Source organism: Vitis vinifera, chromosome 13 (assembly GCF_030704535.1).
Source record: "Vitis vinifera cultivar Pinot Noir 40024 chromosome 13, ASM3070453v1".
In the NCBI taxonomy this organism is placed as follows: Eukaryota; Viridiplantae; Streptophyta; class Magnoliopsida; order Vitales; family Vitaceae; genus Vitis; species Vitis vinifera.
The window spans coordinates 17,447,763-17,475,390 of record NC_081817.1 but is presented as its reverse complement, the minus strand read 5'-3'; the positions used below and the strand labels follow the sequence as shown (position 1 = coordinate 17,475,390).

Sequence of the window (27,628 nt, the reverse complement as noted above, 5' to 3'; positions counted from 1 at the left end):
ATTGGGCTTGCATCGTATTTGATAGACGTGACCTTCTGTCATGCCTCCCATTCGTTGATACCTGGGTAGAGTCGGTGCTTTTGTCCAGTTGCGCCTGGTGAGCTGGCAAAAACTCCTTCTTAGACCGTGTCGTGTGGCTACCAGAAGGGAACTTTGCATTCCTAGGGGAAGATGCCCCATCAGTCCATCTTAAGGCTATTCATTAGCTTTAAGGTTGTCGACTTTGAGAAGGGTCCGATGATGACATTTAAGCTCGTAACTCTTCATTCTCTTCTTTGAGTCATCTCATTTGGTGGAGCAGAGATTGCATCTTTTGATCACTTTCTTGCTAGCATCTCTTCATACTTTCATTCCAGGCAAACTAGCATTTGCTGCCCATAGTTGATGATCGGCTTCTGTGGGAAGGTCTAAGTCTGTCTAGCTTTGCTGAAGTCAAGTGGACTTCTTTCCTACTTTGTGCTTCTTGAAGAATCCATCCAACTATACTGGAGCTAGACTGGCTCATTTTCTACACAAAATGATGTCTGAAGGGGTGGTCCGGGCATGCCCCTTCGAAGCTTAAGTCAAACAAGAGTAGCTCTAAATATTTTGTAGGAGAGAATGGGCATATGTGTGCACATACCTCGTTTGTGCTTTTTGGAGGGGTCTATATAGAGCTGATGACATTATCACTGTAGTGCTAACTATGCACTCTAACCTTTCTGGTAATGATGATTGCCCTTAGGGTGGCTGGGCAACCATCACAAATCAGGGCAGCTGGTAGGTGCCATCTGATGATATGCCAAAGTCTCAAATCGTGCTGGTGACTGTCCATTTAGCCTGCCAATGTCTGGGATTGTGTGCAACAATTAATTGACATTGACTTTTGGACGTAAATGAAGTTTGGTCCATTGCTGGGATGTTAGGTGTCTAAGCCAATGTTCAGACGTTAAGCTTGATTTATCACACATGTCAAAAGTCTTAAAGACTTGACTGGAGATATCTTCCTATTTGAGAGTCCAACGAGCCCAGGTTGCCGATTTCATGTAGCCTTGTGGAAGAAGGGAACCCACTCACTTCTAATGCCGGATGGAACTTACCTTGGTCTGGATGGAATGATCCCAAACGGGTTACATACTTGTCCTAGACGACCAAGGGGTCTTGAGCTTGAAAGAGACACGTAGAGGGGAACCCCCATGCATATAGATGATAATTGGCAAAGATAAGACTATATATATAGCTTTTCAAACAACATATCAAGGAATTTTTTTCAATTGATAAAACCATTTGAAATAAATTGCCATTCCCATCACATGATGACTAACAATACAATCATTGTAGAACAGTCTAGTAGCTTAATAATACGGTACAATATGATATTAATTTTAGTTTAAAGTTCATAAAAGTTAATTAGAGTTATTGCTCCTTATTTTCCTTTACCATCTTTCACAATCCAACTAGCTAGAGTTTTGATTCCCATGTTTTGGCAAGGTTTGCTCGAGGAGGAAGTTGAAGATATTCCCAATCATCATCATCAACTTTTTCAAAATACTGATCAACGAATTCATCACTAACCAGCTCCAATTTTGAAGGCTCCCACTATCAGAAATCAAGCAAAGAACAAGCTAAAATAATGTTACTTTCAAGTAGTGTAAACAAAGATGATTCTAAATAAAAATATATAGATTTTCCGTATGGTATAATAAAGGCCTTATCTTGGAAGAATGTTAGGTTAACTTAAAATGACAAGGTCCTATATCTTTAAATATATCATTTTAAGGTCATACATAAAAATATCTTTGAAGTGTAGAGAGAGAGAGAGAGAGAGATAGAGGAAATAGTGTTTTCCAAGTGGAGGTTTTCTCCCCTCCTAGACATCAATCCTACACATATACCATCTCCTCCTGATCTTTATTTTGGCTCAAGATGTACATGAATGCTATCTGACATGATTGATAGTGCATAATGTCCTACAATAATAAGGATATGCTTTATAATTTTCCAAAACTAAAGATGTTTATTCTTTGTCTTTCCCAAGAAGTCACGTAGAGAATCATTTATAGAAAACAAAATTACTCTTATTCAAAACACTTGGAAGGTGTTTAATAAATCAACTTAGGTGTAGTTGTTTTTTTGGTAATTTATTACTTATTTATAAAAATTTTTATTGAATAAAAAAAGTTAAAATATTTGGTTTTTTCTAAATGTTAAAAGTAACATGTTGGTTTTTCTTTACTTTTTGATACTAACAAAAAATAAAATATTAAAAAACAAATAATTTAATATTTAACACTATTAAGTACTATTCAATTTTAAGTTCTATTAAGAATAAGGCCAAAAAAAGCCACCATCTTAATAACATAGTATGACTTAATAACTTAATTAATTTAAATCACTAAATAAATTAAACATGTTTATTAAAATAACTTAATATTACAACTTAAATAAAAAATATAACTTTAAGTATCAAGTGAAAATAGTTAATTTGTTTTTAATTTCAAATCTCCTTTACCTCATTTACTTATGTTTAATGAGAGTATGTTTTATAAATATGACTCTATATTCATAACTCATCTTTTATAATAAATTTTTTTGTAATTATCTTATATATCTATAATATTTTAAATGTGAATGCTTAACACGTAACTTTATTGCTTTAAGATTAGTAAAAATATAAATATTAATTGAAATTAATGAGGGTAAATATGTCAATTTGATGATCAATAATGAATTTTAAGTTATGTTTACTAAACAACCTTAATATTTCAAATAAAAAATAAGTAATAAGTTTTAAGTTAACAACTTAAAAATAATTTAACTTAAAGTGAACTTAAGTAATTAAATGATAAGTATTAAGTTTGATCAAACACCCACTTACTCCCATCCAATTTCTTGTTTATTTTAGAGTGCATGCAAAAGAGATACAGAGCATAATTGCACACTATTAGAAAAAATTAATGCAAAAAGAGGTGTTAGAAATTAATCAGTGAATATGAAAATTTGGCATTTAGGTTTTTTCATCATTTTAGAATCTTCGACAATTATTAATGAATAGGAAATCCATGCTAGGAGAATTGTAGAAGGAGACAAAGCTCTTACTGAAAAGGAAGTAAAAATGTTCCTCTCTATTTTTTGCTCATCCTCTTAATGATTACTGCAGTCAAACTACTTCATATTGAAAAACTTATTCTACCATATTAAGATTCTATTCATCATCTTCAGTAATTGGATCAAATCATATGGAAATGAGCCCATTTGATTTCAAGCTCAAAACACATTAAATACCCAATAGGTTGCATTGAATTCAACTGCAGTTAGGCTAACATTTTGGCCTCAACTTCAATGGCAAACTATTCTTTTCTAGGGAAATTTCAGGATTTGGACAGAGTACTACTTTTATGTTCCCCTTTACTTACTACTCTTTGGTTATTTTAGGGCACTGAAGTTGTGTTCTAGAAAGATTTTGAATGACGGGGAAGATAGCGCCACTTGCTGCAAATCAATGCGAGGGCTTTTGTCATGGGATCCAAGATTTGATGGGCAGTTGTGCAGTTGCACCCCTGTTCTCCTAACTTGATCCGATGGAAGAATGACTGAAGATGGTTTGACTGCATTTGATCTGTTTTTTTTTTTTTTTAAATATTTTTTTTAAAATTTGTTTATTTTGACGATCACAATCCTATTTTGAATAAATGCTTTGAACAAGGAAGAAATGACACTAGTTGATGATTACTGAGACATATCCAACCTACTATTTAGATGGTATAAGGAAGATCTGAATATTTTTACATAAACCCTTCTTAAAGGGAGTATACCACATTGTCATTTTCATTTTAATGCTTTCATTTCTCTCTTCTTTAGTGCTCTATGTTTCATTGTAATAAAATTCAAGAGATAATGTGGATGGATGTTGAAAGCTTCAATAAGTTCTTTATTTTTTTTCCCTGTGTTACTACGGTAGGCTACATAGTTTGAATTGACAATTTTGTTTCATTCATCTTAGCATAGGACTTTTCTAATTTTACATGTCTCTCTACGGAAGATTTAAGGTTGCATAATATATTGGGAATAGGTAAATATAGAAAGGTCCAAGAAAGGTTAATAGGATTCAATTATGGCATAAAGTGGATATTAGGTTTTAAAATTAAAAGTATTTTTAAAATATTTTTAAAAAATTTGTTGAGCTCTCAAGCGCTCTTAACACAACAGAATTTTGTGGAATTCTAAGACATCTCTTTTTTTTTCTTTCCATATTTTCAATATTTTATTTTGGGAAAATTCTAGATTTTGTCCTTTAGGGTTTTTATTCTATAAATAGCATGTCAAAAAGGTTTTTGTTTGATGATACAAATTGTGAAAAACCCTAAATAGCCTTTCCTACATCCCAAAACTCTCAAAAAGATTGTGCCCTCATTCCCTTAGGCATTGAGAGATATCTTTATCCTCTTAGGGGTTGAGTGGGGAGTAAGACTTAGGATAACATTTGTGAAGTAAAATTATCTATTGTTCTTTCAATAGTGGATTTGTGTTTTATAGTTTCTAACCTCTCTGTTTTTATATTTGTGTAATTTTTGAGAGATTGTATGAGTGGTTTTCTATGTAAAAATTAATATGTCATGTGTAATTGATTCTTCTTTTCACTCCCCAATATTTAAAAAGAAATTAAAAATAAAATAATTTTAGGCTAAAACAAGTAAACACCTATTCATTCCCCTCTAGGTGTGTCATAATCTAGATCTACTATCACCTTAGAAATAAATAAAGTCTCTATTTGCATAATGAAAAAAAAAACAATAAAAAAGGAAAAAGAAAGATTATAAGAGTCCACGATATGAATATGACTGCTGCCAATTCATGAAGAGATGGCATTATAAGTACCTTGGGTTGTTTGCGTTTCTCAAATAATTTTGCTCTTGAACCCTGAATGCATAGGTTTTTGCTATATGAGTAATAGGTATCAAAACAACTAAAAAAAAAAAAAAAAAATAGCCATCCAATCTATAGTACCTCAATGAAATCAGGATTGAATGACCTTCGAAACATATGACAAGCGATTGCATAGTCTTGGATTAGACAGTCTTTAAGTTCCTTTGCCCGCCCTTCTCTAATCTAAGGATGAATCAAATAAATATTCTATTAATAGAATAGAATTAAATTGTTAACTAAGGAAATTTATTTTTAGTAAAACAAATTTTTGTTACAAGGAACTTTCCTTTGAAAATGAATAAGCATCTATAATGTTCTTACCAATTTAAGAAAAATTTTAAGGCTTGTTGGAGAAGCTGATTTCATGGAACTTATTGCTTGGATTATCCACTTGTTATCTCCATTTGCAGCCTCATTTTCCTAAAACAAGTGAAATTCTAATTAATTATGAGAAATATCATAGTCAACATTGCTGCTTTTGTTGTACAAAAGATAGAATACATAATGAAAGAAACAATTTTTCAATCATAGTCACCAGTATTGATAGGATTTCTTCGACTGTCCTCCTTGAGAAACATTTGTTGATTGTCTCTAATCTATTTATCAATGGATCAAAGTCATCACTAAAAGTCATGGGTGTCATATGCATAGTTACAGTGTTGCAAACTCAATACAAATGCTTAGGAATTCATACAATCAATTTGCATGAGAATCACCTCCTATAGGCGCTATCTTTCTTTAAGGATATTTTGCTTGAGAATCCACTGATAACCCTAGAAATGGTTGATGCATCCGAAGAAGCCACCCCGGATAGTGCACTTTCCAGTAAAAGAAGATCCTATAACAACGAAGAATATGCAATAATTTTTTAACTCTTACCATTTATTCATTTATGGGAATTGCACTTAGAAAGTACCTTTTATGATGACTTTGAATTATCTCTGAGAGAAAGTACCTTTGAGAGGACAAAATGGGTTGCAAGACCACAAGCAAGCATTTCATTTCCATCTAGTCGTGCACCGGTAAGTCCTAAATATTCTCCTTCACATCGGTTAACATAAATTAAAGGAAAATGAGACAAAACCACATGAACCTAACATAAATTTTACATGCATATAAAATTCTATTTATTTAAAAGGGAGAAAGGGGATTGGGAACTACATACAAATTTTTTGATAAAAAACTATGGTGAATTTTATAAAGTCTTAAGAAGAATTGATAACTTTACCAAAAGATCCCGGGAGCCTAGAAAGGAAATATGATGCACCGACGTCTGGGAAAAATCCTATTTGTCCTTCTGGCATAGCAAATACCTACACAATTTCAATAAACCAATGAATTAATGCTACCAAGAAAGAACACATATATTTGATAGTAGGCCCTTAGTTCCAATCCGGCTCTACTTTTGAACCAAACAGGAACTGATTGTAACTCAAATTAATTAAGAAATCATAAGCTAACCTATGCATACTACTGAAAGATCAATTCACATAGTATGAAGTTTACCTATTATTTGCTATCATGAAATAATTTGAAGAGGCTAGGACTACATACCTAACTCCTCTCATATAGATGCATGTTTAGGTTTTGCGAGCTAGCCAACAAAGTTTACTCTTCATCCCATTTTATTGCTTATGTTTATTTCTATTTTATGTATATTTTATGACTTCATAATATGATTAAGTGGTTTCTTAACACACATCTTCCTCATTAGTCATTTAATCCTAGATTTTAGCTTGAATATAAGCACTAAAAAAAATGTACTATTGAAATCAATTTGAATTTTGGTTTAGTTAATTAGTAACTAAGGCATGCTATATGTCTTTGTATCCTTCTTATTTTGTTTTTTGTTTTTTTTTTTGGTTTTTGGTTTTTTGTTTTCATGTAAAACATTATGAAAGTCATTTCCTTTATATCCTAGCTATTGTATTTATGATCAAAAGAAATCAAAATGATTGAAAAGTAAACTTAAATTACAGACCGTTTAAAATAAGTAATTTAATTTGATATCTAAAAGTTAATAAGAATATTTTTATTTGATTGATGTTTCTAAATTAAAGTGATTAATTCCTAAAATATCTCTATATTTTTTGTTATTAAAAGTTTTTATTTTGTTAGGTATAGATATTAATAAATACGAACTTTTGAACTAATTGAATAAGAATGATTGAAGACACTATGAGTTTCTCTTAATTTTTTCTAGTATTAGTCATATCTCTTTTATATGATTATTTGTGTTTGTTTTTAACCCTTTTACTCCAAGAAATTAGTACAAGATTCATAAGAAAAATACTCAACAAAAACAATTAAGACAGGTACAATAGAAAAATGAAGCCTTTACTCGACTCTTAACATACATTGGAAATTGTAGAGAGGTTAGAAGAAGCCATGAAATGAAATCACTCTCCTATTAGTTATCTCTCTTTGTGTAATTGTTATATATGTGTTTTAGCCTTAAAATATATAGATGATCTCGAAATTTTATTTTTCTTAGCTATATAGATGGAACAAATATATAAAGATTTGAGGACCATATTGCCTATAAGCTTAATGTTAGTTAGGATGTTTTCAATGAAGATTCCTTATAGAACGGTAAAAGACAAAGTAACTTGCAAATAATGAAGATGATCAATTTTAAAACTTTAATGAAGTTTGCAACCAACATGTTGATTTCATTCAACATAATGATAAGTTAAAGATAATGCTAATAGTGACCAACATAATATGGTAGAAGATTTTAAACTTAGGAGCCATCAAAGTCAACTAGTGTAAGATAGTAAATACTTTGCATAGGAAAGAAAAGTGGTGTGTGTTCATTCATGTAAAGAGTCTTATCATTCTAAAAAAGCTAACTCATAGGGAGCATCTATAAAGGAGGAGATGGAGGCTTTATATTCGAACAATATGTGGGACTTGATTCAATCATCAATAGAGAAGAATATTAGTTCAAATGGGTTTAAATTAAGTTGAAAGGAATGCTAATTGAAATATGAATATATATATATATATCTGAAGCTTGCCTTATAGTAAAATTTATTTTAAAAAAATCAGACATTACTTTGATAAACTTTCTCCTTTATTAAGTTTGAGTATTAGATATATTTTGTTTAGTAGCTACATTTGATTTGGAACTTCAGCAGCTAGATGTAAAAATTGCATTTTTCCATAGTTTGGGTATCATATATATTGTTGGGTTTTGTAGTTGCACGTGATTTGAAACTTAATCAACTAGATGTAAAATTTGCATTTTTCCATAGTTTTGGTACAATATATATTTTATTGAGTTTAGTAGCTACACTTGATTCGGAACTTAAGCAACTAGATGTAAAAATTGTAAATTTTTTCAATGCTAATCTTGAATAGAAAGCGGAAGAGGAAGAGGAAGAACATTTGTTTTGATTTAAGTCATTTATGAGTTTTGGATTCCATATAGTTTGAAAAATAAGAAAAAAGAAAAATAATTTGGTTATATTTGAGTCCTTTATGAGCTTAAAATTCTAAATGGTTTGACGAAGACATTGTAGTGTTTTTATAAGAAATCTATATCCTTTACGAGCCTAGGATTCTAGATATGTGATTTGGTCATTATGTCTAAAGAAGAAGAAGATGATGATGATAAAGGCATTGGTTTTGGGACTTTTATGAACTTAGGATTCCATATGGTTTGGAAAAGGCATTAGGGTATTTTTATAAGCAATTTGAGTCTTTTATGAGCTTAGAATCCTAGATATGTGATTCTAGCCATTGTGTATACTTTTTATAGTTATTGTAGTGTTAGCCTTATAATCTTATTCTATGTAAATGGCATGTTAGTTCTAGATGAAAATGCAAATATGAAAGTCATTGTGTCTAAAAATTTTGAAATGAAGGATTTAAGAGTTCCCAATCAAATTCTTAGGATGACTATATTCAAGGACAAGAAAAATAGGAAACTTTGGATAACACAAAAATTTTATATTCATAGAATGTAACCTTACTTCAATAAAGATGCTAAACTAGTCAACACTTTGCTCCCTACTACTTGCTAGTTATCTTCAAAACAATCTCCTAGAACATAAAAGTTGAGGAAATAAATGATTTGTATGAAGTATCTTAGTCATGAGTAATAGGGAGCCTAGTGTTTCCTATGATATGCAATGGACTCTTCATTGTTTGACAGGTACTTCAAAGTGTTAATTATTTTTATAGTTTTCAAGATATATAGTTGGTTAGAATTGTCAATGAGACTATGCAAGAGGTCAAGATTTAGAACATATATATATATTTCATGATTCTACCACTAATCATATGTTCTCTATAGTGGGTGGTGCTTTAGTTAGATGTATAAGCTACAATCAAAATTTGTGTTATTTATAATAGAAGTTAGGTATAAAGAAATCATAGAAGTAGTGAAGAAGCTATTTGAATATAGGTATTGTTTACTAATTTCAAGTACCATAAAAGAGGTAATTGTGATACATTGCACTAGTCAAAGTATAATATATTTGGCTAAAAGTCTAATATTTCACTAAAGAACACAAAACATAAAGACTAAGTATCACTTATTAGGAGAAATAGTGGAAAATGGTCAAATCCTACTATAAAAGATTTACTAATGATGATAATGTATCAAATATGTAAATCTAAGTATATCATAGTAAAGAAACTCATACAAGAGAGTACATTCAACATAAGACTTTTCTTAGGACGTTTGTGGTTACCTAATACTTGGTGAAGTTCACATAGTAACTTTGGAGTATTTTCTTGTTAGTAGAAAAAATAAGTCTTCAAGCTAGAGATAGAATGTTAAGAGACCTAAACTTGTACAAGAACACTATGTAGTAAATCTTTGACTTGCATAATGCTACTACGTCCAAGTCAATGTTTCTTAATAATTATACACATGATTCAAACTAAAACTTTTATGGGTACTTGAGTTATTATTAATCTATTTCTTATATTTATTCAAAACATTATAAAAAAAGTACATTAGATAGTTTGAACATATCTAAGGGTTTAGGTACAGGACATTGAATTGATAGAGTGATTTGGTAAGAGTTCTAATTATTGTATTTTTATATATCTTCTTTTTTTCTACAAAAAGAGTACACTTATGTTTCAAGCCACATTAAATTTCTTTTTCTTTTTTTCTCAATATTATATATATATATATATTTCACTTTGATTGCAAATATTGAATGCATATGAACAAGATTCCACGACAATACAAACATAAGTTCAACTAATATGGAAAAAAGAATCATTTTCTTAACTTATTATTAATGACATATTTTTTTTTTTTAATAAAACCTTATACTTGATTTAATTTTTTTACATCATTTGTGTTTGATTATCATCATGCAAGTTATCTAATCACAAAGAAGAATAATCACCATATTTAGAAACTCCTAGTGAGATAGGAAGATACTTGATAGTGTCTATTTTATCTAATCAATTAATAAACAAAATTTAATTGATAGGCACATATGACATGGAAACTAAAAATGAAAAGGAAAACAAACAGGAAATGGTTACAACATTTCAAAAAATTAACATATTTTTACAAGATAATACTAATATGAGAGTTATTAAAAGAATAATAAAAAGGGGATAGATAAGTACAGTGTTTTCAGTGACAACTCGAAACATTGAGTTCATAGACAGTCCAGCACCTCCACCCATTACAATTCCATTAATAAGTGAAACCTTCAAGGAAATTAATTATAAATTAACACATTGTTGCAAGGAGAAAAAATACAACTGTTTATCACCTACATGTAAATGAATATAAAGTCTCACCAAAGGTTTTGTACACGTTGCAAGGAAATAGTCTAAGGTGAGTTGCTTCTTGTAAAAGCTTGCACCAAAGCTCCAATGTCCTATTCATTTGAAATATATATTAGGAAATAACATATATCCATTGACACCTCAATTAATAAAAGATTACAATCTTCATTTTAAAAGCCACACTTTGTCATTGTTTGTCATCTCTATTTTATGTACAGAATATGAGAGTATGTTCAGGGGTTAGAGAAATAAGCAACAATATGTACCTTGCTTATCTTATCAAAGAAGATGAATTGAAATAAGATGATAAGGAGGATGAGGATAATGCAAGAAAGAAAATGAAAAATCTCACCTTCATTTATAGAAAGAACTACTCTTACAACATCTCCACCAGCGCAAAATGCTTTTCCTTGTCCCTATAAAAGGAAATTTAGTGAGAAGATAATATTAAATAACTTTTGAAATCAAAAAGCAATTAGCCATGCATGTGTTGAACCATAATATAATTTTACTATATGTTAAGAGAATGGTAAGATTTTATTATGTTAGATAGTTTACTAAAATGACTCCAAATTGTTGCCTAAGTTTTTGACTAATAATGAGCATTACCTTTCATTTTCACTAAAGAACTGAGGCCTTTAATGAAGTCCCTAACATAAGCATACTGAATTATTACAGAGAAAAGGTTGCATGTGTAACTAGTTAAGACTATCTATTCTAAATATTTAGTTTTCATTCACTACCACATGTTATAGTATGCTTGTAGTTTCATCAAATCTTAGATTAAATGTTTCTTGATACAATTCTTCTTTACCTTTACAATCAAAAGTTTGATCATGGGATCTTTCTCATACACTTCCAAATTCCTTAAAATTTGAGAAATCTGCACGTAAAATAATAATCAATAGAATCATCAATTCATTATCACTTTTAATTCAACATCTCATTAATTTGTCCACATCATATACATAAATGTACGAGAAGAAGAGTGTACATGTGTAAGAAGAGAGTGGTAGAAAGATCAAGAAGATGTTCTAATAGAATATGTATCTTTAATATAAAAAAATGTAAATTAATACCTTTGATCTTTGTACATAAAATGAAAATTATGATGCTATGAAAGTAAAAAATACTTCAAAATCTTACAAAATAGTCGAAAATCAATTCCATTCATACATACAATGTGAGAAAACTCCATAAATCAATAGTTCCTCATCATTAGGAATTCAAGATTCATTTGCCGCATTCTTTCTATGTAGGTGTCATATCCTCCACACGTTAGTTGAGATCATCTATTGTATATTTTTTTTTTTGTCATAAGTAATATCCTTAGCACCTTTTTAGTATCAAACATACTTCCCAATACCTAATTTTGTCTGGTCGATTCTCTCACTCTTCCATTGTGTTGATATCATTTTGAAAAAAAAAAAACTCAAAGGAATACCTAAGGTGTATTAAACAAGGCAATCAAGGAAACAAGGAGATGCATTAAAACATACAAGCAAGTCAACACTAGCATTTTGGGTGACATAGTAGGGCAACATGGCCCATGTCCCTTAGTGGATGGCACCTTACTTTACACACTTCCTTTTTAGGTGGCAATGAGGATGACTTGTCTCTTACTGCATAAGCATGGTAGAGGTATTATCTTTCTTGATTTTGCTCGAGACCACATCTTTTTTGCTTTTTCTCCTCTACTCTTGGATGTAGTAAGCTATTTCATTTTCCCTCCACCTAGCCAAACACTTAGGGAAACAATTGAGGACCAATATGGGCCCATTTTGCAACTATGAAGAGAATTTTTGGTGCCTTTGGGAGTTAGGTTTTTTTAAGCTTCTAACTATTGATTTCCGTATAATCCATCGATTCCATTAGTGTTTGTTTATCTTTTATTAACTTCAATGTATTTTTGTTGGTTCTAAGTACTCTAGTTTATCTTGTTATAAATTTATACATCTTTGGTACACGTGTCAAGGTTATTAATGGCATTATCAATTTCAATCTTATATTTATGAGTTTTTATACTTATGATAGTAGTTAGTAAGTAGTTTTATGAGCTAACGAGAAAGAGTCCATGGGACACTTAGGGTATTAAATGCATCTCTTATGTTAGGTTGATTGTAAAACATCATTTTGCAACTTGGTACCCTATTTTTAGGCAAGAAAATCCATGTCCTTAGAAATTAAGGTTTAAGGTTTGCTTTTGTGGGTTTTTATGTTCTTTAGTGGTTTTGGATCATTTCACATTGATATTCCTCCTATCGAACCCGTAAGTTTGAATTTTGGAAAATGGGAAATATAAGAGAATGTTAATGTGAAAAAATGACAAATGATGCAATGTTGAGGCTTTTGGAAAGAAAAATATTTAGTTTTCTTACTGAAAATCATCTAAGTGGAGCATCTTTTGGTGTTACCAAGTGCAGTAATGGGAGAGTGTACATTTGTGCCTTAGGGAAAGTCTAAATGAACCCTAATCCTCAACTTATTTGGTCTAATTAATTTTAGCATGTCTTATTCTAATTTTTTTTCAAAATCCTAGAAGATGCTAAACTTCTCTATTTTTTTTTTTTCCAAATATCACTTCAAAAAATCAGTCAAATAGTTTTTCCCTCAATTCATAATTATTTCACTTTTTAAAATTGTATAACTCCCTTGTACCTTCACCACCTCTTCCTAAGATTCAACACTTGGCTCATGGGTTTTAAAGCTACAATCACAACCCTATACATAGGGATACCGCATAGGAATTTTGGCATCATTATGAAAGAGAGCATTCAAAAAGGTGTGGCAAAGAATTTTTGTGAGGGTTTATTTGGTTGTGATCAGTATCACAACTTTGTGAATTCATTCCACTCTCATTTATTTTTTAGTTTTGTAGATTATAAGTAGTAATTTTAATGTAATGGCTTGTAGATTGTTTCTTTTTGGACTTAGCATTTATTGTTCCTTAGTGGAGAAATGGTCGTACATGTATGTGGTATATTTAGGAAGGCCTAATTAGAATAGAGATTGTCAGGATTGATTAATTAGAGCCTCTTTTACCTAACATACCCAACTAGAGATAACTAAGGAGCCTTGCAGTCATGAGGATAACGAAGCTAACAATGCCCCACCACTTAGCACATTTGAGGACTATTTGCAACCACCTATGATGAGTGTTTGATGCATTTCTTGAAAATGTTTTGATTATATCACCCTTCAGTGTTCCCATCTGTAACAATGAATAACGATCCTCTCCTATTAATTTTAGCAAGTTTTAGTTTATAATTTTTCTAAAATTTCCAAAATTCTAAGAGATTCTAACCTCCCCTGTTTTTGTTCCAATTCTTACTTGAAAAAATCAATCAAAGAGTTTTTGTCCTACTCAACATTTAGTTCACCCTCATGTTCAATACTGCCTCACTAGGTTATAACCTAATCACAACCTACTTGGAATATTGCATAGGAGCTTTGGGAAGCAGTCCCTTGCATTGATGGACATATGCTAAGATGAATAATTCATCAATTCTAGCATAGTTCCACTCAACCAACCTCAAAAGTGCAAAGTTAACATTTTTGCTTCAAAACTGGAAATATAATTAAGCATGCATTCTTTGTCAACCAAAAACCACACCTTGTTTTCTACAACCAATGTCTTAGCCCTTACTTCACTTAGGGATCCAAATTAAGAACAACACATCTTAAAAGTTGTTGATTCAATATCTATGGCAGTAGTAAGGATGTATGGTTAGATCAATTGTTTTTTATCAACACATCACCATTGTCCAAAATCAACTATAACATAGTTGTAATGTTAATAAAAAAAATAAAAAAATAAAAAGTAAATGGTACAACCATAACAACATTTATTTGAATTAGTGGTGGACCTAAGTCTTAATTATTATAGGAGAAAGAGAACAAAAAGGAAAACTTTACCTTTTTCTAAAGACATGAGTTTCACAGTATTAAATTTCTCTCAGAATTCCAATTTTCTATTATATTTCTTATTATTTTCATTTTTCATCATTTTCAAGGAAGAAAAATTAACATCCATCGTACTCTTTTTCCCTTTCCATGTTGTTTTCAAGATTCAAAGGATGACTAAAATCCACTTCATCAAGAAATAAAGATTTATATGAGTAATTATATATTACTAGAACCGGTATCACAAGTAGGTAGCTTGTGCAAGATATCATATATAGTTTTTGAAATGTGTTTTTTGTATTAAATAGAACATTCAAAGAAATGTTTTATTTCAAGCAATGTAAAAGAATTGGAACAACATTTCAAAGAGTAAATAACCTTTTAATTGTACTTATATATTATAATTATGAAAATCATAATTTCCTTACCATTTATTTTTAAATTTCATAATAAAAATGAAAATAACATAGTTATCAACCTTTTTTAATTTCAATTTTTTTAAAAACAAGTTTTAAAGTGGAAAGACAATCCACAACTCAGCCACATCTTATTCTTTTTTATCAAACAACATCTTTTACATATGAACATGGAAAAAAATTTAAATGCACACAAAATTATAAAAATAATTATAATAAATTTCTACTTCTTATTTTTTGTTTCAAAAGCAAAAATAAAAATTAGAGTTAATAAACATATTTAATATTTATACAAGTGAAAATTATTTATATAAATATTTAACATTTATGAATATTTAAACATAATTGCAAAATTATTTATTTACTTTTTAAAAGAAGTAAAGCCTAAACTTTTGTGATTTTTTAAATATTTAATATTTATGAAATTAAAAGCATTATTACAAAATCATTTATATTTTTTTTTTACCTTTAAAAGCAATGATGCTTGTATAACAAAGTAAAATTTGATCCATTAAATTGGGATACAAACAAATGCAACAAAAAAAAACAAAGAAATGAATAATATACAAAACAATAGATCCATATATGAGGTATAATGTAATGGAACTTAAATATAAAATAATGAGATCCAAATTGCACACACGACACCACCTAAATGATCGTAACTTTTTCATAATTTTAGCAAACATTTTGGTAAACTTTTACTATTATTATTATTATTATTATTATTATTATTATTATTATTATTATTCTTGTTGTTGTTGTTATTTGTTATTGTTGTGTAATCTTATCTTCTTGACATTGATGGATGGATGAAATATTATTATTATTGTCATTATTATTATTACTTTTAGTATTATAATATTTGCTTTAGTGTTTTCCCTATTATGTAATCCTAACATGGATGGATAAGTTACATTTAGCAATTTCCATCAAGATTCATATTACATTTAGTATGTTTGCCAAGCAATGAAAATAGTCAAATTTCACTAAAATGGAAAGAACCTAGCACCAATCAAACATTTGAAATCTAAGCCTAGGTTATATTAATCAAACATTTGGAATCAGTATGCAATAACTACAAATGTTCCTTGGATTTGTATCACTTAGTAGTAAAGGGCTCCCTCGGAATCCAATTTTAAAGTTGATTCAACATCTCACTACAAAGAATTAACTGAACTCTAGTATGTAAATAACAATGAGACATTGAGTGTTTGGGTCCATGACCTGTTATCCTTTGTTTTCAATCTCCCATGTCTATAATCGAACAAGGTGAAAACTATTAGTTTTTCAAGACTACGTTTACTATCCTTGAGTTACAAATCCTGCAATTGTGTGTTCAACTAACATGTTTTAGCTCACAAAGTGCTTATATCAAGTTTCACTTAAAGAACTACTATGATCATAGTTTACATGAACACACCTCCTTAAGATCATCCAAAATGACACTGTCTCAATCTCATGAGATATCATGGTGTCTTTATTGAGAATACCTATTGCTACTAACTTTCATCAACAATGACTCAATCCATAGGGAATATATTATTGGCTTATGATCTCACCAGTAGGTCAAAGCTACTGTTAACTTTAGTACAAACTTAATATTCTTTTAAGGTTGAGAGACCACACAATGAACTACCTTGGTGAAGTGATGACTACTTGATAGCTCTGTGTTATGACTCATTATAGGTCCTATAATGTGTAACCATACACACTAATGAACTCACCATGGGAAACCTATCCTAATGGCTAAGACCAGCCATTCCTCCAATTAGGATGTAGTCCACTACAACCTTAAATACATTGCCTAAGTCCACAATCGACTGTGAACAAATAATTTACTTGTAAGGAACACATGACTTGGATCTCTCGTGCAACTCCTAATGCACCCAAGTCATGTACAATACAAGAAATGCTAGGCGAGAATGGTTTATAAAGTGTAATGCATGGAACAAGGATAAATAAAAGTGAAACTAGAATATCATGACCTAATGAATTCCAAATTTGTTACAAAGTGTCATTCTTTTAAGGGCTCTATCCTAACATTCCTCATTAGCCCTCAAAAATTAAAGCATACTAGATACTCATTTGAAACCTATGTTATCCCCGTGACTAACAAAGACTCTTCCAATCAATGTCTTGGTGAAACAATTTGCTAGGTTCTCCATGGAAGGTATGTTGTCAACCATCACATCACACTTCTATATTATCCCAACACTTTAGAACACAAGCACATAATCCCTCATTCTCCAAAAATATCTGAGTATATACTTGACATAGTGCAATTTTCCTATTCTTGTAATCCCTAACGACTTTAAACCCAAGAATATATTATGTCCTTTATAGATTTTCATCCGAAACTAAGTAGATAAATTGATCTTGATTGATGACAATATCTTTACTACATCATTTTCAATGAGTAGATTGTCATTTACCTATAAGGTCTTAAAACACAACCATGCTTCCCTGCACTTTCTTGTAAACATAAAACCCTTTTCTATGAAAATATATGGTTACATCATATAGATGTTAATATCAAGATAATTGTTTAAGAAAACTATCTTGAAATCTTATTACAATATCTCATAAATGAGATACACCACAATGGATAAGAGTACTTTGATGGATTTGAGTATGGCTATTGGTATAAAGGTTTCCTATAGTAGAAACAATGTTTCGAATTATAGCCTTTAGCAACAACCTAACCACATAAATCTCAACATTTCGATCTACTCCTTTATTCCTCTTGTAAAACAACTTACACTTATGGGATTTTATTTTTTTAGGTGCTTCTACAAGAATCTAGATTACATTAGAATCACAAAGATTTTAACTATCCTTTCATAGCCCCTTGTCGAGTTATGAGCACTAACACACTCATCACTTCATCATAATCTGTGAGGTATAAACCTCCCACTATGATGAGGTACTCATGTACTAGAAGTAATATGAATGGTATGTCTCTATACCTCTTGATCCATAGTATCTTGTGTATAGTGGGACTATCTTCTATTGTTCTCTAGTTTATATCACTATTTGCCTTATTCCATATCAATTAGTCTTTATCATAAATCAGGTATTTGTAGCAACAGACATCTTTTGATAATCTTGACTATAAAGTAATAATCTTAAAATCCTCTTAGATATCTTATAAACTAATATACCCTTTACCTTACTTCCAATTTGTCTACTTTTCTATTTCACACGAGTGCTACTCTCATATGTGAATTTGTCACAAACTAAGTCTATAATGTGTTCACATCTATCTAGAAATTAAAAGTACCAATCTAGTAATGGAGGTAAGATACAACCTTCAAGAAATATCTCAAATGGATATGGGAAGTGATGAGAAACCAATCATCAATCTCACTATGTCTATCAAAGTTCAATATTTTCTTTCCATCACTCCATTTTGTAATAGAGTCCCTAGTGTACACAATTGATATATTATCTAATGCTCTTTATAGAAAGAATCAAACATACTAGACACACTACCTCAATCTAATTGAAGTGCCTTGATATGTTTACTCAATAGGTTATCTAATTATGCCTTGAATGAATCCAAAGCATCGAATTTCTTATGTACATATCCAAACCTAGAGTATTCATCAAGTGATGAAGTACGCATACCTCCCAATTCATGAATACTAAAAGGTTCATACATGTCAATATGCACTAACCCCAAGCATTCTATGGCTCTAGTCCTTTAAAAGTAAAGGGCCTCTTGGTCATTTTACCATCTATATAGGATTCACAAACTAGAAAATCATCTAGAATCAAAAGCTTTAGATATGACTAGTCTTTGGATTCTATTTAGATTAATATGATCTATATTTAGACACCAAATGTTTGATTAGTGCTACGTTCATTCCTATTAATAAAAGTCAACAATTCTCATTACTTGGCAAAGTAATAATGAAGTTGCAAATAAAAGAACGGTAATACCTCTCACTAGCCAACACAATTGACTTTGCAACAAAAACTAAGGCAAGTATAATTCCATCATGCCTTCTCACTAGTTGAAAGCCCTATAAAGAACTATAGATGGTGGGCTTGGAATCTATTCACCACAATTGGTGAAATCCACCACTACGTATTCAATAACGAGAACATGATGTGTACTTTTCTTTTTCTTTAGGTAAACCAAGCATTCATTTTGTGTATCTTAAAGGGTTACAAATGAATCATTGCCCTTGAGCTTACTCTCTTATATCCTTTTCTTGAACTTTCCTTATTTGGTGTTTTTCTTTTTCTTCTTGGTAGAAGAGCCAAAAAAACCTTAACTATCATATGAACACCCTTTAAATATTTGAGAATCCTATTTCTAGCTCAATGGAATCTGGTAAGATCTCTAATATCACATGAATCCTAGTGTTCATAATAATACTAAGGGCAACTTTTTCTAATTGACTTGCCCTTACCATCAAACAACCCTTGTAATTTTAAAGAGAATATCATAAACCATGACAATAGACATGTGTTACTTTTACAACACATTATCCAAAAATCCAAGTATGAGACACTTGGTCTTCTGATATGTCTTATGCCATCTTTTATGTGCCTTTCTTTGTTTCTGTTATGTTTGGTCAAAGGAAATAATAAACTTTGCTTAAAATTAGCTTCTATGCAACTAATTATTATATCTAGATTGAATTTCAATCTATAACTAGGTCCAATTTAAACAAGAGATAAGAGGTGATCAAGTTAACGACATGATATCTATAGCAAATAAAATAATTCCATGCATTTATTAAGAGAATTGAGCATTCAAGGCAAGTAGGTAATTAATTTAGCAAAAATGTAATGCTCTCAAACTATATGTCCTTTTGCAAGGTATCCTAGTATCATAAGTATCAAACCTACTTCAAGCAAGTCATGATTCTTATTACTAAGGAGAAATCCTTTCTAATTAATTAACTTGCCTTAAACCTTAAAAGGTTATCCTAAGGTAATAATTAACATACCTTTTAATTTAGCCCTTAACCCATCCAAGTGGGAGCACTTTAGGTGATTCTACCACTTCATGTCCTAGTTAAGTGTATAATCAAGATCCTTGACTTCAATGTTACTAAATGAAGAGTTTCATCTTCAGGATTGCCACTCTTGCTACAAACATATATAGTTTCATCCATAAAGGATAATCTATATCCCTTGATTCCTTAGGTCACCCCATCTTTAGGATGGTAATGCACCCAAAATCAAGATAGACTTGATCTTGGAGGCTATGGGCTTGTCTATCGTCCTCTTCCACTTAATATTTTGAAATAATTAAGAACTTTTAAAACAGTAATACCTTGATGAATAAATTATCTCCTTAAGAATTTCCAAAAATATTTATTTCCTAATTGGAAACCTAGTGTAATAGGAGAATATCCATATGAAAATTTTAAAATTTTCATAAGAGTATTTTATCCAAAAATAAATTTTGATAAAATGTCCACTCTCAAATTTTAAAATCCATTTTCATAAAAAATAATCTCTTTTCTCACATAATTCCAATTAATAAATATTTTGCCTAGAAAATGTTTTCAAAGAAATTTATTTCCATCAAATTACAAAAAATCCTTTTGGTAATAACTTTTAATGATAAATTATTTCTAATGAAAGTTCCATAAGATATTTATTTTCCAAATTGGAAACTCTAGTGTAATAAGGAAACTTCCAATTTATAAAATTTGGAAAACATGAGAGCACCTAATCCAATTTAAAAATATTTAATTCTTCAAGGATTCTCAAAAAATAAATTTAAGAAAAATATTTTAAATCCTTAAGAACAAACTTAGAAAGGAACTTTAGCTCTCATACTCAAAATTCTTCATAATATTATTTTTCTTGTTCCTACACATTTCAAATTTAATAAATATTCTTAAATATGCAATATAATTTTCACATTAATTTATTCCATTAAAATTACCAAAAATAAATCTTTTAATAATTCCCTTAATGATAAATTATCCATCTTGAAAATTTTCAAAAAATATTTACCTCCAAATTAGGGATTAGTGTAATAAGAAAATTTCTAAAAACTTAAATAAAAAACTAGAGACCACTTTATCCAAAAAGGAATTGAAACTTTTATTCTACAAGGATTCTCATCAAAATAATTTTAAAGAACATAGTTTAGAATCCTTTAGAATAATTTAGAAAAGTAAATAATATGCTTTGGAATCTAATTTTGAAGAAAATTTATATCCATTAAATTACTAAAAATGTCATATTATTTAAATAAGAGGCTTTGAATAATTTTGGTAATCTTCTTAAAATAAATTATCCATCATGAGAATTTCCAAAAACTTTATTTATTCACTAAATTAAAATACTTGTGCTTATAAGGAATATCTAATTTTATAAATATTTTAAAATAAGAGAATCTTTCCTTAATATAAAAACTCAAGTCCTTGAAGATCTCAAAATTAGAAACTTTGAAGAAGGAATCTTCTAAAGATTTTATAAAAAAAAGAAACTGGATTCTCTCACAATTTTAAAAAATCTTTCCATATAAAAAATTCCTTAAGAGTAGCACAATTCCAATTTTGAATAAAACATTATTTTGGAAATAACCTTCTCATGAAAACTCATTTTTCATAAGAAAATCCAAAATTACCAACTTTGAAAATACTTGTCATCATATAAAATATAAATAATATACATAAAAAGGAAATATTAAAAAAGAGTTCCCATGGCCAAGGGATATTTTTTCACAAGCAACCTTCCAGTTGTGAATAAGAGCCATTGGTCTTTAACTTACCATAACTTGGCACCAATATTTGGCAACAAAACTTGCCAAAATAATGCTTCTATACAATTGTCTATGCTAGTGTGGTAGATTGCATTACCAATAAACATGATTTAGCACTAGATTTTTGGCATGGAAAATTTGCTAAAAAAAATGCCCTGAAGTATAGTTTGTATTTCCGGTTGTGAGTGTGCCCAAATCAGCTAGTATAGAACGATTAGTGTGCCTAGATGTAGCCCAAATGGCAAGTGTGAGCATGCCCAAAGTCAGCCCATATGGTTGCCCATTATGCACCACAAAATAGAAAATTTCTCAATTTAAGAAAATATGAACTTTTGCTACCATAAAATATTAACTTTCTCCATTGAAGTTCAACACTTATTTCAGCCCCAATACTAGTCCATGATAAGCCAATTTCCACCACAAATTAAGCCTAACAAGTGGCCCAAAAAACGAGCTCAAACAACCAAAAAGAATTTGGCTTGAACTCAATCCCGAAATAGGTTGTCCTTTGCACAACCTTGCTTCAAATGTTCATATCTCCCTCATTCCAACTTTGATTTATGAACGTTTGAAGCGTTGGATTCCTAATTTATTAAGCTTCAAAACAATATGTGGCTTTCCCTACGAAAATCATTGGAGACAACCCCAATTTTGAGTCAAAGTGAATGTTGTGTTGTCATCAATCTCAAAAAGAAAAGAAACTTTCAAGAATCTTTTTCTCCTTTTGTTTTTGTTTTTTTTTTTTTGTTTTCTTTTTTTATTCAAAGTAAAGATTCATCTTTTCCATAGGTATTAAACTCCTTGATACTTCATAGATGATTCTCTAATAAAAATCAAATCTTTATCGACATCATTGAGGAATTCTTTTCTTATAGCCCTCCATAGATGATAAAAAAACATAACTTTACATCATAAAATTAAATCCTGTACTACTATAATGGAGCTTACATCTCAATATATGGAAGATATTAAAACTTTATAAGAAAACTTGAAAATCTATGCTTCTTTAACAGAGCTTACAACCATATCTATGAAGAAATCAAGAAACAAAATAATTATCCCATTCAATCATCACATACAATAAAAAAAAATAACATGCTTGCATCCCTTGGCCATGGGATGATATCAAGGATTCAAAAAAGAGGTTAGCACACCCCAAACAAAGATCTAAGCAATAGATACCATAAATATTTAATACCAATTGTTGGCATCTTAGATCTAAGCAATAGAAACAATACCATTCTTATAATATATATATATATATATATATATATATATATATATATATATATATATATATATATATATATATATATATATATATATATATATATATCTTTAGGGTTGAAGTACCGACTTTTAGGTTTAGATGTTCCCAAACCTTAAATTCTAAGTGTTGAAGAATCAAATCAATGTTGTTCAAAAGTCTCATAAACTCAAAGCCTTCTACCCGATGACTCGAATCTTGATCTTAACATACTTCTAATGGGAATGGAAGAGAATGTGGAGGTTGGTTCTCTTTCTTTGGAGGTGGAAGACAACTTTATGGAAAAGCTATAAAAACCTTAACCCCTAAGAGGGAATTTATAGGGTTCCCTATTAGGCTTAAGTGACTTGAGTCCACTAAGGGCTTGGGTCACTTAATCTAGCCCAAAATGGGTGGTCATGATTGATTAATTAACCCAACAAGGCCTATTAATTGATCAATTAGCTCAATTCAAAGACCTTGTTCACTTACCTTTGTGCAACCCTATGTAATTACCAAAACACCCTTATGCAAAAAAAAAAATGAACCTAGAGCAATTCCAATCCTCATAAACTATGCCAACAAGGTATATGAGCTCGAACGGTGACCATTGGGACCTATAGAATAGGATTGGCTCCTTTAGAATCCAATTATGAAATTGATTCAACTTCCCACCACATAAATCAATTGAACTCCAATATCCTATGTAAATAGAAATGAGACACTAAGTGTTCGGGTTCGTGACCTACTATCTATTGCATTCAGTCTCTTCATGAATTGGTCTTTGTAGTCTAAAAGGTGAAAGTTATCAACCTTCCAAGACTACCTCTACTATCCTTGAGTTATAAATCCTTCTATTGTGTGTTTAACTAACATGTCTTAGCTCATAAAGAGCTTATGTCAAGTTCCACTTAAGGAACTACTATGGTCATAGTTTACATAAACACAACTCCTTAAGATCACCCAAAGGGACACTCTATCTCAATCCCATGAGATATCATGGTGCCTATATTGAGAATATCTATTGTTATCGACTTCCATCAACAATGAACCAATTCATAGGGAATATATGATCAGTTTACAATCTCATCCGTAAGTCGAAGCCATGACTAACTTTAGCACAAGCTTAGTATTCTCTCAAGGTTGAGAGATAATATAATGAAGCAGCTTGGTGAATTCATGACTACTTGATAGCCTTATGTCATGACTGACCATAGATCCAGTCTAATGTATAACCATATATACTAGTGCACTCACTATGACAAATCTATCCTGATGGCCAAGACCAACCATCTCTTCAATTAGAAGGTAGTACACTAAAGCCTTAAATGGATTGCCTAAGCCCATGGACTGACTATGAACAAATCATCTACTTGCAAGGAACCCATGACTTGGATATTTCATACAACTCCTAATGCCCCCAAATTATGTACAATGCAAAAGATGCTAGGCGAGAATGATCATAAAGTGTAATGCATGAAATACGGATAGATAAAAGTGAATTTGGGATATCATTAAATAATGAATTCCAAATTTGTTACATTATGTCATGCTTTTAAGAGCTCTATCCTAACACAAGTGATGCCTTGTAATAAGGACCCAAACTTAAGACTTCAAATTAAGCTCGTTTAAGTATGTTTGAGGTGGTTTTGGCTTCTCCATTGATGATAAGGTTGGAAGGAAAAAGGACTTGAGGAAATTAGTGAACAGTTGAAGGAAAATTATCTAAAATGGACTGCATAGAAGCTCTATGAACACATACTTAAGCTGGTGCATGGATTTTGTGCAATCACAAGATTATGCATATAGCTAAACTCAAGATTCCACATATGAAGAGGCCTCTACACACTGAAGCAACCCTTTATGCACAAGTAATCAACACACTAAGGAAACCCTTTGCATAAGGCACTTCAATACAATGAATGCCCACATCTAAAGCTCTCCATTGCCAAGAATGAGTCTATGTATACAGACTTGCATAAATATAAGCAAAACTATATGTAAACTTATAAGGCATTGAATTATAGGCATAGTGCTCAATGTCAAGCTAACAAGTCTTAAGGGACACTTCTTCCTCACTTTAAGACAACATCTCCACATGGTATTTGGAGCTAAAAAACAATTATACCAAAATGACTAAAGAGTTGTCATTTATTAATTTTGTTAGTGAGCCAAATCAAATCTAATTTAGGAGAGATTCCAAAGGATAAAAATTAGTCAATTCATCATGAAACAATGTTTTAGAGGGAGGAATAATCTTCTTTGATCAACTATTCATCATTGTCATTACATCTTCTTCTACCTTCAACACTAAGTATTTAATCTTATTTTCATTTTTTTATTTCTAAAATTTAGGTTAAAATTTTTTTATATTTTATTTTTAGTTTTGTGTTTGAAAAACAATTTTAATTTTTCTCTATAATCTTTTAGCATAGTTCATTTCACTTTCCTAGCTTATCAATAAAATTCTAGTTTTCATTCTCAATTAAAACTTCATGCCTTTGCCCTTTCATCTAATTCTTTTGCTTGCTTCTTTTTATTAGAACATAAGTAGCTCAATCCATTAAGGCACCAAGGGGTGAGTGAAGCCAAGTTAATTGTTTGTGTAAAGTTCAAGGGAATCCTAATAATCATAAATGCTTACTTCACTAGTTGTAAAGGCCAAAAGTTGAGCAATCCTAGGCACAGGCATGAGCTAACTTGATATGGATTCACTTGGACTAATTAGAATTTGTATTTCTAGTGTATATTCAAGGTTTGAGCCAAAGACTAAAAGCATTGGTTTAATACCATTGTTTCTCCCTTAAGCATCTAGTTGAGGAGGATTTAGGCTTAAGGTGATTTCCTTAGTGGATCTTTATGTTTGGTGCTTGATTTTCTTATTGCTTTGTTATTTCAAAATTTGACAAATCAGTCTTTGATGAATTCCTTAATTTTCATTGAGATTTAAAGCTACCTTAATTTGTAAATCATTCACCTTAAAGACCTATTTTCCATACATCTAATATTGAAATCATTAGATCCTGTGAGTTCAACCTACATATTCAACAAGGGTACTATTTTGATGGCTCTTATGCTTTGGATCGAACATTATCTGAGCACAAGCCTCTTTGGTGATAAAGATCCAAACTCAATACTTTAATGCAATAGTTGGGTCTACATATGTAGACATGGTCACACTTTATATCCACTCAGTTGCACTTAGACTGACCCCTTGACACACCTTATCTTCTATTTGTATGTAGTTGAGTGGGTAATCAATTTATGGGGGAAAAGAAAAGAATTCTTAAACATTGATATTAAACTTCCAAAATACATAGACTTTAGCAAGGAGAACCAAATGAAGCAGAATGAGATAAAAAATAAATAACTATTACAAAACATAAGACCCATGAAATAATGAAACTTAATTTAAGAGTTTAAATATCAAATGTTTTATAGACATATGCAAAATAACATCGTACCATTTCATAGGTGAGACTATTTAGTTTGTGAGGTCGGTTTAATATCATCTTTCGTGCATATGAACTTTCTTCGAAAAGGACCTTAAGATTCAAATAGATCATTGGGTAAGTAATGGCACCAAGCAATACAAATACAAGTTTGTGAGATAAATACAACATCTTGTAGCTATGTAATAATATTTCTTTAAAAACGATTTATTGACTTAATTTGATCAAAACTTTCCCTTCTTATTTATTTATCTTTATTTGCTAGATGAAGTCAAATAAATTGAAGAAAACAAAAGCATATAATATAATTCTAGGAGTAGGTTATTCTAGTTATCACATGCTTTGTTTTTTAATGTATATTTCTTTTGCATATAAAGAGAGAAACATACAAAAAGGAAAAAATCACAAAAGGATAAAAAATAAAAATAAAAACAAAAATAAAAATAAAAAATAAAAAAACTAGCTACTCTTCTAAAAATTAATTTAAACACTTAGAATTTGTACCCATAAAATATATCTTGTCCTATTATTATTATTATTTATAATCATTGAAGAAGATTTTGTTTGAGAGAATTTTATCTTAAAATTTTATGATAAAACTGTTTTGGGATCAACACCTTTCTCAAAATTTTGACAAAAGTGTATTAAATTTCTGGTCTCCCCATATTATGTCCTTGATTGAAATCAAATCTCTAATTAATATAATTCTAGCTAATTAAACTTCATGGTTACTTATAAATTAATTGTTTTATTTATTGGAAAGAGGGAAAGTAAAAAAATAATTCTTTTTCAAAAACCGATTTAAAAAATAGAGACATTAAAAAAAACTTTAGTACCTTAAATTTTAAAAATATAAGGTAAGTCCATACTTTTTTAATATATATATTTTTTTTAACTTTTTATACAAAAGTTTATAGTTTTAAAAACAAAAAACATTAGAAGGAAATACAAACAAAGCCTTAATTACATCCTTTACCAAGGATAGTGATATCAAATACTGTGACCTTTTAATTTCTTTATCATACAACGTAAAAATGCACTCACTAAGAAAAAAATCAAACCTAAAGAAATAGAAACAATCTCATAAGGAAAAAGCTTCCATGGATTAACAAGAACCACTTACCTGGTTAGTCTCAGGGTTGGACAAGAAGAGGGAAGCCATGACAGACAAGGGCAACAAGCTTAAGCTTGCTTGATGACT

The 27,628-nt window shown here is 30.2% G+C and overlaps 1 protein-coding gene across 1 annotated transcript; it reads right to left on the bottom strand.

Moving 5' to 3' along the window:
- Positions 1 to 1,284: 1,284 nt before the first annotated feature.
- Positions 1,285 to 27,628, bottom strand: LOC100257498 (3-hydroxyisobutyryl-CoA hydrolase 1). Its single transcript, XM_010660748.3, has 14 exons — positions 27,551 to 27,628; positions 26,440 to 26,520; positions 11,486 to 11,554; positions 11,024 to 11,087; positions 10,684 to 10,763; positions 10,507 to 10,590; positions 6,134 to 6,218; positions 5,861 to 5,946; positions 5,622 to 5,743; positions 5,441 to 5,501; positions 5,227 to 5,325; positions 4,987 to 5,088; positions 4,858 to 4,899; positions 1,285 to 1,578 (listed from the first exon to the last, which is right to left on the bottom strand). Exons 1-14 carry the CDS (start codon positions 27,587 to 27,589, stop codon positions 1,441 to 1,443), a joined length of 1,152 nt encoding a protein of 383 aa, XP_010659050.1. The 5' UTR covers positions 27,590 to 27,628; the 3' UTR covers positions 1,285 to 1,440.